This window comes from Ochlerotatus camptorhynchus, unplaced genomic scaffold, assembly GCF_037179485.1.
Source record: "Ochlerotatus camptorhynchus isolate MF236.1 unplaced genomic scaffold, CSIRO-AGI_Acam_v1.1 ptg000176l, whole genome shotgun sequence".
NCBI lineage: Eukaryota > Metazoa > Arthropoda > Insecta > Diptera > Culicidae > Ochlerotatus > Ochlerotatus camptorhynchus.
In genome coordinates, this window is record NW_027040666.1 from 3,105,264 (window position 1) to 3,118,032 (window position 12,769).

General features: G+C 35.8%; 1 protein-coding gene across 14 annotated transcripts in view; it reads right to left on the minus strand.

Annotated features, from left to right (window-relative positions):
* Nucleotides 1–1,963: 1,963 nt before the first annotated feature.
* The window catches only part of LOC135701740 (mucin-2), a 426,987-nt gene continuing 416,181 nt past the window's right edge, over nucleotides 1,964–12,769 (minus strand). For all 14 annotated transcript variants that reach the window (XM_065222640.1, XM_065222645.1, XM_065222643.1 and 11 more), the window contains one exon: nucleotides 1,964–5,272. In XM_065222640.1, the coding sequence (XP_065078712.1) occupies nucleotides 5,076–5,272 (197 nt within the window). In that variant the 3' untranslated portion in view covers nucleotides 1,964–5,075. The remainder of the gene's footprint in view (nucleotides 5,273–12,769) is intronic.

Here is a 12,769-nt window from a genome sequence, read left to right on the forward strand (position 1 = left end):
AATAGAATTGACTGTAAGTAAGTAAGTTAATAAGTGAGGGATTTGTGAAGCCAGTCATAGGTTACTTAACTTACCTTAGAGAAATATCGTTGACATACAACAGAAAACAAAATTTGAAAGTTTCTTTCTTCAAGCATAAAGCAACAGTTGGGGTAAAGTTGATTAAAATGATTTTTTTATTTGGGCTTATGTGTTCCGTAAATATAGGAAAATTTGGAGATACATTTTGTTTGTTTTATTCATTTGGTTAAACTGAGATTAGTTCCAGTAGCAATAATTAAAATCGATGCCTCCTATAAACTTACAGATGGCAAACCAAAGGAGAAGTGAGTGAAATGTAAAAATCGAGAAAATACACCGTAAAAAATATCAAACTTAACAGGTAACCAGAGCACTACAAATTAAAAATGAAATATTCACAAATAATAATAATAATAATAATAATAATAATAATCATTATAATAATATCGTATAGCCTGTTTGATTATATAAACACAAACTAAGATAACCAACATCTGTACACAAATCACTTCTATACACGATTACTCAATCTACAAATACAACGTCACTCTCGTCTAACAACTTTTTGCGTTTCGGCAAACCTATTTGTTTGTTTGTTAATTTCTGCGGTTCTGTTACAAACTTCTGCAATTTTTCTACTCTACTCCTGCTTTCCTGCTCGCTATGTTGTGGCTTGACTTTGCTTACATTCCTATAATCGATTAATGAATGTACTATAATTGAATTTAATGTTTTAGACTCAAATCATTACCGTCTCTGCAAATATGTGTTTGTATGTGTATTTGTGTAAACGTTTTTCATGTTTGTTTCCTTTTTTGTATGTTTGTCTGTATGTGTGAATAGATGCCTCTTTATCAAATAACGTTATTCAATACGCTGAATGCTATGATACTAGTACCGGAATGCCAACCACACAGAGGAGGTTCAATTAGAGGGAAGTGGAATTTCGATTATCCGAATGAAAAAAAAACTGGGCAAAATTTTGCCTTCTCAATAAAACGTTCCCCGTCCATCGTGCGTGCTCCGATGATCGGCAAAGGAGACATCGGCGGAATTTCTTCGACATTTCTGATAAGCATTTTTTTTTCTATCCGATCCTAACATTGATGTGAGCAGTTAGTATGTGTGTATGATACAACGAAACTTACTGGATAATGGAAAAGATCTGAACCCGTTTTTGGGAGTAGCATAAGCAAATAGACTAGTCCATAGCCGAACTTTCAAAATAATTTGTTCGAAATTTGTGCACTATTGTATGCGTCTAAAAGCAGTACTGTAATAGATAGTAATAGACCTGTCAATGTACTGCCATGTTGAATCCAAATCAAACATTTTCCATATGATTTTATTATTTTTTTTGATACGTCAGCTCTTATTGGCAGGTCTATTACTATGAATGTGTATAGTACTGATGTGTCTAGAACTAAACATAATAATCAGTCTAAAAATATATTTTTCACTCTTCGTGCCCCTCATCAAACTATAAAAAATGGTACCCTTTAATTAAAAATATTTAAATTTTCAGTATTTTGCAATAATTTATGACAGCAGTTAGTGTGTTTGACTCGTTTGACTCATAATCGGGAGAAATTGTTGTTACAATTTTAATGAGATAGCCTTACAGCACGCAATAAGCTAATATGCGATATGCAATAAGCTTGAAATGCGAAGAAGAAGAAGAAGCCTTACAGATTTTGAAACTAGAGGTCCCAAACTATCATCTAGTGAAATAAAATTTTAGGTACATTCACTTTGAATAAAAGTCGCCTTTAAACATAGCGTGTGCCATGATGATGTTCAGTTAAGGTGATACTCTAAGGAAGCCTTAGGGTGAAACTTTAAAGGCAAAAATGACAGCTTCCACAAAACATACAAATTTGAAATTGCTACTCCTTGTTTGCTACTACAAACAGAGAGTAGCAATTTCAAATTTGTATGTTTTGTGGAAGCTGACATTTGTGCCTTTGAAGTATCACGCTAAGGCTTCCTTAGAGTATCACCTTAACCAATTTCCTGAAGGAGTATGGTTTCTATCTACGAGAAGAGAACTGCAATATCCTTCAGGACCAAATCAAATATCTGAGACACATTGATGATGCCAACGATCTACGCATGGATCCGTTAAATACTGGAGTCCAAGATGCCGCCACCAACAGACATCACCAGCTTTCGCTCTTTCCTCGGGGCAGTCAACAGTTGACTATGAACCTCAACTACTATGCGAAGTTCGTTCGAGAGATGCACCAGCTCAGAAGCCCTTTGTTTGATCCCGTTAGTGCCAGAAGTCGTTCGAGAGTTCAAGACCATTCTACAGTCCGACCTCTTACTAACCTATCGCCGCTAACGGCTTCTAGATCACTAACACCAGCTAAAGTAGACTACATTCAAGTCGCAAGGGAAGGTCTTGCTTTGGTGTTCGGAGTCACGAGTTCTTTCATCGAATGGTCCTCGACCGAAAGTTCACGGTACAAATGGGTCATCAGTCACTACTAAGAATTTTGAATGTAAGTAGGGAATTCCCACAATCGTTTGCAACGTTGGACTCTCACTATACTGTGTTAATTTTCTGGTGGTGGTGGTGATTGCTCATTTTAAATGACCGGAAAAAATTGCTCGGTCTCCAACAACGAATCCAGCCAATGAGCTTCTGGATAAAAACAGTTTCCAACACAATTGTAACGGACAACGGAACGCAGCTTACATCTGAGAAGTTTTCAAGCTTTTGCTACACGCAAACCAAAAATCTATTGTTAGTTCCGTTTCCTATCATCCTCTGTTCATGAACATCGCAACGAATGTTATAAATTGATCATGCAGGCGATGTAATGGTTTTTTGTCTTTTTTATTTTGTTTTCTATCTACGCTTTCGACTATACCAGTAAGCTTGTAAAACGACGCACATTGTAGAACATTGTAGAACGCCGCACACACTTGCCTCGAATCTCTCCAGCAGAAAAAGCATACGAAGTCGAGTATGCGAGAAAATGAGCGCTTCATGTTTACTTTTAGGCTATCCATATTCAGGAGCCTGGAGAGAGCAGTGGAGAAAGCACAGGTCTGATAATCGAAGCGTTCTTGGTTCGAGTCCAGTCGGCAATCGGATTCCTATTTTTTTTCGGCATAACTAATTTACCTCACTAATACACTCTACATTTTCTTGCATTGGACCGCAGCTAGTTATATCGCATCCTCGGTTCATGAGGTCTCCACTAACATCCTCTGATGATGAATCCCACATAATTGTAAGCCAATCTTACATCCCTCGGTTGGGTGTAGGTTAGCGGAATCCAGCATCTCCTTTCAGCGCCGTCCAATGGTCAAGCGGATACACTGTCAAAAATCAACGAGGGGGGAAGCATCGCCAAAACTTATCGTTCAACTGTCAGCCGCGTGCTTAGAAGGCAAGGCTCGGCAAAACTGGATTGGTCGTCCGATGCAAACGGTGCTTCCACTGCATACGCAATCAAATGTTTCACTCAGTTTGATCAAAAGAAAGGTGCAGTTCCAAGACCTTTCCAAACAAAGGATAAGGTGTACGCGAAGCCGTATGCGGCCAATAAGTGGCAATGGACCATGAGCTATTATCGAAGCTATTGCAAGACAGACACAAGCTTATCCGTTCTCACGCAAACCAACTTAAACGGTCTGTTCGGGATCTGAATGAACATGCACTACGAGTAACTTATCAGAGGAAAGATTCATGTGCTGTTGAGGACCATATTTTTCTTTTTCTTTTCCGCGCTGATATGTTTTGTCATTAATTTTTTGATATCTCGACTCTTTTTCAACATGTCAAGATGAACAAAGTAAGTTTTCAAAATTATAGAAACAATCCACTAAAGATCATATATATCATCTGATATGGACATTGTAGTGTGTAGAATTCATTAATTAAATTATTAAAATTAAAAATATTCGGAAAAATATCGAAAATAAAAAAAGAAGATTTTTATATTTTTTAAAGGATAATTTTCGTTTTTCTATGACTTTGTGACACATAGTTGGACTAAACAATCCGCAGAAATCGTCCTTTCGGGTTTGAAAAATGAAAACGAAATTGATAGGGGGACTGTCAGATCGGGACATTTGGAATATGGGCCATCATACATATATGAAGACATATGAAGATTTTTCAGTCAATTCTGATAGTTGCGTGAATTACATTAACATAGGACAAACTTCAGCTCATGCTGTCATGCGGGTTTCAAATCTGTTTCAGTTTATTTTAATAACATAACCGATCTTTAGTTTTCAGTCATATAGCAGATATCAAATTATCAGATGTTCATATAGTATTTAACTGACACATTTTCAGCCATAGCGTTTTTATTGGGATTTCTAATAGTGCAATATTATTAGACTTCCATAAATATGAATATGTCACTTCAATTGAGTGTTGGGGTAAATTTACGATCAAATTTTTCTAGACGTATTTGCATTGCTATCGGTAGCGAACCAATTCAGTGCTAATCTCTCTTAACATTCGTTCATTTTTTTTTTGCAATAGGGCAAGTGTACCAGTTTTGGCACTAGTGGTTCTCTAATTGACCATATGGCCTAAAACCTAAATTAAAATTTCATTGAGTTACAGTTAGTCTTAACGCTGTGCCTACGTTGAAAAATATGGAAAAAACTTAATTTAAACATGGCCAACTAGGGGAGCACTAGTGCGATAACTGTCTCACAATTTTACTGCAAATTCAAAATAATCTTCGTTTGCTGGACTAGTCTAATGCAAATGCTCTTCCGCCTGTTGCTTTGTTTTCCTCCAAATACTTACTTAAAATGACCAAGTGTTGTGTTGATTCTACCCTCTAGTGTGATAATAATCTTGTGTTGCTTCCGTTAAAAGTTACGTTACTATGTGTAACTCGTTTCGTGATTTCTTTGTTGTTTTTTTTGTTTGTTATCGGTTAGGCCAATAGATAAGAGATTGCTGTTTGTTAGAGTTTGGTTAAATTACTTCCACCCGCAAATACAATGTGTATAAATATCAGTTTTATTCTGTTTTTACTACCCTAGCAAAAGTTACCAGCTGCGTCCGGACTCATGACTTACTGTTTTTCCAGCGAATAGTGACGTGATTTTTTCCAAAAACTTTTGAAGAAACCCTTCTTTTTCTGCGTAGTTGGCGTCGTGTTTTGAGATGAATGATGATGCTGCGGCTGGTGGTGTTGGGGCTGTGGTGGTTGTTGTTGCTGCTGATGCTGCTGATAGTGAAGGTGATGGTGGTAGCCTCGAGAGTCGGTTACTGAAACGGAAGAGAAGGAGAAAAAGGAAGTTGAATGCTGAGTGATTAATTCCCAAAACTATGCCATTGGTTGGTAGGAATATGGGTTTCACTTTGGAATTTGAGGAATGTGGAATTGACTACACCCGCAGACTTGATGCTGTCATTGGTAGAATCACTAGCAAGACTGGCATATGTAGGGGGCTAGATGAAGCTATTGGACTATGCTATGAGAATAATTGGGACATAACGCTGTACGAGAATTGGCAATGGTTTCTTACGAAATTTCTTGATTTTATTATACTACTCAAAATCACAAACCTCCCCCTATTCTGTGAGTCATGTGACTCTTTGTCACTACCCAAGTAACCAACAAGCCCGCTAATTCGCCTTTTTGCAATATAAGGCTGATGCACGGCTAAAATAGGGCATGCTAAGCTTTATATTAGCCGCATATTAGCCTTATATTGCAAAAAGGCGAATTAGCGGGCTTGTTGGTTACTTGGGTAGTGAGGTGACAAAAGTCACGTCGTATGAAGTAACTCTCCATTTGATTTAATCGGAGAGTCATCTTACAGGCCGTAACTTTTGTCACCTCACTAGTGACAGAGAGTCACCCGACTCAAAGAATAGATAAGTCTATAATCCAAAGCAAAGCACACTAATTTTGCCCAAACATTTTGTCGACCTGTTAGTCTGTTGTTAGCTGGGAAATGACTGATTAATGTTGATGCATATATTATGTTACGCTCTAGGGGGGTCTATTTTGTGACAAGCAATACATTAGGTATAGGAAAAACGTCACGATAGGGGGGGGGGGGTTAATTTCTCCTCGATTTAGCGTGACATAATTATTGCATGGGCTCTAAGCTAAAATTTATATGTAAACACCCAAAGGACAGGCCCCATCTGCTGCTGTAACCAAACAGAAGGCAAAAATGAGGGAAAATAATGAAACATGAAATCAAACTTTTTTTGATTTTGCGTCAATATGCTCATCATTATATTTGTCATCAATATTTGCATCAATATGATTGTCAATGCTTTTGAGTATTGACAATATGTTTGCCCGTGCGGTGCTTGCTTTACGCACAACGTCAATATTTTATATCAACCCCAACCTCAATCGTCAATTGAAAGCATGTTCGTGTATATTTTGTTAGTAGGGTAGAGCGCTACTTCGTCGTAATCGCCCATTTCCGTTCTATCGATCAGAAAAGATCAATAATATCAATGATTTCACCGTGCATAAATCAAAAATAGGTTTGTTCCGATGCGTTGTTCATTAGCTGCAACATAAATCCTGTTAGAGCGCATTGTATGAATATTTACGCTCATTGTTCTCAAAACAAAAGAAGCGCTCCTAGCGAATCCCCTTTTTCTACTTTTATCCGTAGGACGAAGAAAATCTAATGGCGTTTCAATGCGTTTGGACGGAATTGAAACTCGTAGAATCAAGAAGCAGTATTAGATTTTATACAATATCTCAACAATATGTGACTCTTTGTCAAATCCAACGGTTTTGTATGGAAAGGTGAATAAATTTAGAAGTCATCTTTGACAGAAATATTCCATTTTTAGTTAAAACTCGTTCAGAAAAGAGAGGTAAAGTGCGCGTTGTGCTTAGTAGGACGGAAATTAGATCAAAAACCCTACCATAATCCATTGATCGCGTTTTAACGTAAATGAGGACTCTATTGCTTAGCGTGATTACTTATAATGCTGGATGTTTTGATTTTGAATTTTCAGAAGAATTGTCATAGGGGAATTAACGTGTTCTCGTCAGTCTAAGTAGTGCTCACGCTTCTATTAGCAATTTCAAGCAAAGCAAAGCAAAGCAAAGCAAAGCAATTATTAATTTTTCTGCTGCTTGCTACTCTATCCATTCCAATCGACAGAATTGCCCAAAACGACGTGAAAACGTTTTTTCAGCGCTCACGGAATTTGACTATTGGCGGCAACCTCTTTTTCTTCGGCAACCTATTCATTTGAACTCGTTGTTTATCGGCAACTCAAAATTAACCGCATTTTGTTTGAATAAAAGCTGGCATAACAGGTTTGCTCATTCATAAAAATATAATCAAATTGAAGCTGAAAGATTAAGAAATTGCTTTATTAACGTTTACATTTTGATAACCGAAAACAGTTAATGGATGCCGAAACCACCCTTTATCAATATGAGGTGAAATTGATAAACCCCTTCCCAGTGTATTTCTAGATATTGTTTTATTAAATTTGAGCTCAGTGAATCCAAATTAGATGCTCAAACGCTTGTACGAATAGTATTTGCAGCAGAAATATAAATGCAGGTAATTTCATTAAAAATCATTAGTAATTTTTTATGGCATATGTTGTTGTCTTGATATTGGAAACATTCTACCATTATTTACTAAATAATTCAGATTCATTGACATTTAATTTAGTAAAAACTACTAGTAGTATGTTTATGACAACAATATATGCACCGGGTCTTCGCCCGCGTAAATTTAAAAAAAACGTAAAAAATCTGCCTACAACAGTCGCGTTTAAAATACGTGTACATCAATGTATATTTTAGTTTAAGTGCAGTGAAAATCGATCGCCTTGCATGCTGAATTAGCCCGTCTATACCCGAGCAAAGTTGGATATCAAAATGACATCTAATTTTGTTTTTAGAATCATGTACATAACATATTTTGATTGGCTATTTCTTTAATTTTGTTTGAATTTATATTTTGATATTATTTTGATATTTCTAAAAAATATAATTAAAAACCAAAATTTGATAGGATGCTTGCTGTTTTCTTTATGAACATTACAAAGACAATAATGATTTTCACATTGTTGCTTTACATAATTTGTTGATGTTAATCTACATGCGAATTGAATTTACAAATCGACATAAAATTTATTTCGTCCTGTTCGTCTGTAATACTTATACTAATACATTGTCGAATATTGTAATTTAACTTACGTAGGCTTAGTCGATTTCTTAGCTCATTTTTAAACATGTTGCCATAAATCTCATTAACTATCAGTTCTCTCCCAACAAAATAAATATTGTCATTCATATCTTCTAAAATAAGTTTGATGCGAAGGAACTGATCATTCATAATAATATAAGAGTCATCGTAGACTAATTTTGTCCTATTCCTATATCGAATATAATTCCACTGAAATTTGTCATAAAAACGAAACTCTAAATTTAAAAACTTCACATCGTCTTTTTCTATGCTATTGAATCTAATAAACGTTCGTCATATTTTAACTTTTGTTATTTGTCTATAATGACAAAAACGATACTTTCTTGTAATTTGTACCACTAGATGATTATTTCCTGTTCTGTACTTTAATATGGCACCATTTTTTTTTATTTTGAATTTTGATATCAACCAATTGATTTCAAAACATTCAGGTTACTAAATTTGATATCATTATATCAAAATAATATCTAATAAAGTTTTTTTTTAATTTTTTTTGTTTTCCTACCATATTTAAAATAACATATTGATTACTTAATTTGTTTATTATTAACGAAATTACTAATATCAAAACAGACACATGGATTTGCTATCAAAAAAACATGATTTGTTATCTTTTTAATATCCTTCGTATACCATTTAGATCTAATTTTTGTTATTATTACTATTAACTCGATCACACGGTAGGCAAACTATATTATCACGAAAGATTATATCAAAATATCAAATTTAGTTTTCATTCTCTGCTCGGATATCCACTCTGAATCTTGGCTCTATAGAAATCTGAGTTTCAAGTATTAGCGCACCCTACTGTTAATTGCTCTTTAGCACAAATTAAATTGCTCTGTTACTTTGCATATGCTTGCTACCATCGTTATTATAGCAGATGCAACAGAGATGATTCGCTTCTATTCGGTCCTACCTATGTTGTCAATCATCCACTAGTAGGCCACTCGAAAGCAGCATAATAAGACGATCCTTGCAGTGAAAAGTTTCCCCTTTGTTAATTCATAATATGCAGTAGGCACTGCCTGCCACAGGATATGGACGAGTTGTGCTTTACGGTCAAATCATAATTCAATTTCTGTTAAATCCATTCTACCACTCCTGTGTTTAATGAGAGCTACAAATGGCAGGTAAGAGCAATGCTGCTCATTGCAAATCTGTCTCAAAGGACAAAACAGCAAGCCGATAGAAATGAATTAATCACTTAATTCGAGCATTTTAATATGACATTTAATTTGATTATAATATTATAAGTTTTTGATTCTAATTAAATTTTACCTTCCTCCTACCGTTAATACAATATGCTTATATTGATGTTCCTTTCATTGCTCACGTCAAACAATGTTTTGTTGAGATCTGTTTGCATACAATTACTTAGATTAAAAACAAACTGGCTGAATTTTCCTACCCGATTTCGAGCTGAGACAAATTTTCTCAATATTTGAGGCTGTAGAATTTAACATCATCTCATGTCAGATCATTGTCGCCATTTGTAAGACACTTCCTGCGGAACTAAAGAATCTAGTATGCAAAGCAAGCAATCTATCAACAAGTACCTAATGGCATAGCAACAGCACAGCACTTCATGATTATTCATCAAATCCTTATCACATGGAGGAGTCCTCTCCTCCGGGGCGTTCTTTGTTTTCGTTCAAAGAAAACAAAATCTCCATGGCTCCTTGGGAGCAATCCCTTCAGCATGTTGAAATTCTGGTTTGGATGGCATACTTGGATGGCGATGGAGTGCACATAACACAGTTTACTCATTCTCTTGTCATCGTCAACTTTGTCGCGCCAGTCAGCCCAACTAGCTACCTACTTGACATGGAACAGGAAGTCATTGATGACGACATCCCAACGACGACGCATGCGACTGGATTCTTGGAGTAACGCCGCTCTTTGTATACATATAGGTACTTATTGAAGTGATCGCTACTTTGCTTTTTCGTTTGATTCGCTCGTTAGGAAAAATTATCACGTCTAGTTTAATTTTACTTGCAAATTTGCTAAATTCAACTGTATGCACGCTCGATTGATTGCCTGTGTATGTTCGTTTGTTCGTTCGTTTTCTCGTTATTGAATCAGAAGCGAAGAGCCAGCACACCGTCAGTAAGCACGTGGTCAGATGAAAGTAGTAATGGGAAAAAAGGAAACTCAATTCGGAAGCTGCATTGGCTAGTCACTTTTTCATCATTCCGGTCACGTCATTTATGCGATCCATTTGACCATATCCATAGGCTCGAGTCTAGCCTACGAAAAGACTCTGTCCTGATTCAGTGTAAATGATGTAACTGAAGAAACTTTTCGTATTGTATTTCTGACAAAATCGGTTTCGTTGATGTGAAGACAGAGATTTCCACGCGGTGCTGATTGAGAAAAGTTTTTGTTTACCTACTGGTTCTGGATTAGAGTAATTTGATGTTAGAGAATTAGTTGCTTATAAGCAGCTCCACGCCAAATCACGAATCGATCAGACTCGACCTGTCCGATTTGCTTGAACCTTTGCATAATTATGAACAGCTTTGAGTGTGTTGGTTTATTTCCTTTAAATTCCGTTATAATTGCTTATCTTTTGACAGATACGTGTATTTCGTCTACTTCTTGCAGACTTCATCAGTGCCAAGTACTCAACACCAATTGGCACTGATGAAGTCTGCAAGTAGTAGAAGAAATACACGTATCTGTCAAAACATAGGCAATTATAACGGAATTTAAAGGAAATAATCCAACACACTCAAAGCTCTTCATAAAGGGATTCCGTTAGGAGGTTCGACAAATTTAAAAGATTTGCATAATTGTTTGTTATGGACAATCGTTAACATTTGTGGCCATTTTGGATCTTGCCATTATGTGCCAAAAACGTAGTTTTTCCTTCTCTGCCGTATTACATTCACATTTTAGCAAGGAAATAAATTTGAAGCATGTGATACAGTGATACCTACCCTACTTTTTTTTATTATAGAATGCTAACGTAAAATCCAGTTGACTTTTTAGTTAACCCATAAACAGATAGTTTTATGGTATTAATCTCCCTATCATAATGCAAAATTTCCGCTCTCAAGTGCAACTTCAGTGAAAACACAGAGTGTGGCTCTGCGGTGCGGATATTTTGAATTCTGATAAGGAAATTAAAAGCACTAAACTATCAATTTGAAGATGGGCTAACTGAAAATTCAGTTGGATTTCACATAAGCATTTTACATTAAAAAGTATTGAAAAAGTACCGAACGATCCATCCATCCCTGCATGTGAATATATTCATCAATGCTTACTGTAAATTTCACCCATCGTCGTTTTGTTAAAGATTATCTTTTTAACATCCAATATTGAAACCATCATTACATTTATATTTAATTTGCCAATATTGACGACCTACCACCTACCTACCCCTTTCTATACAAAAAAAAATGCGTCTAGCCACCAAGTACAACCAATAGATAAACTAGGCTTCAGCTAAAAATATCTTAAATAACGAATTAAAAAAATACCAAGTACAACCAAGTCAAGAAATCATAGTAGTTGATTGATTCAAAACCACACTTTGTACACTTAGGATACATACGACCTAAGAAAAAAGTACCCTAAAATAAGTTATTTTCGCACATCTTGGCAGTATAGTGCAGGAAGCCAAAAGTAGGTCAAGTGGGTTAAAGTAGTTTTCATTCACTTGTACAATTCATATGGATTTGAAAAATCACTTTCTACCCAAAAGTAAGTTAGTTGTACCCAAAAGTAGGTGAATATGTTTATAATCAAAGTCAAAAGTAGGTAAATGTGAACTGACCGCTGGATACTTTTTTGCCGCCATTTTCATATCTGCTGATGGCTTCGACCAGTGCAAGCAGAACAACGCAAATGGGAAATAGCTATAATGTTGGTCTAGAGATCTAAGATGGGGCCCTTCGCTAAAAATCTGCTATTTATCAATTTTATCTAGATGAACGCGTCATTGAGACGGTACTAATGGATATTTTTGGTCGCTATTGAAAATATAGTCGATTGTTGAATTTATGTATGGGCCCAAACTAGGGGCATTTAGGCCGACATTAGATTCATTTTCCCTATGTAGAAAATTTGTATTTGTGAAAAACAACGATGCAAATGATATTATTTAATTAAATATCTTCTTTAAAAGAGAACTAACCTGAATGTGCTTGTACAAGCACGTGTCGTAATTATTTTTAGTGTGGTTCTGAGAAGTGAAAGCTAGTGAAAACAGGTATTAAAATTTCATGCCCTGAGCAGAACAAAATTGACTGATCGTACTTTTTAATGCAAATATGCCAAATGCGTGAATGAATTGGCAATATGTTGGTGGAAAAGTGTTCAAATATGTATCCAGATCTTATTCATACAATTCTGGCCCATTGTTTAAGATTACATAGTAATTTACTATTTTGCAGGAAGATGTCTTTCCAATGTCATACCAAAACACATTTATTTAATGATTGCGGGGACAGCCATGTTGCATGACGTGCCGTATCACCTTAATAGAAGTTAAGCTGTGAACGGCCATCGGCCATCTTTCGTTACTATTCTTAGGGCTGTTTTA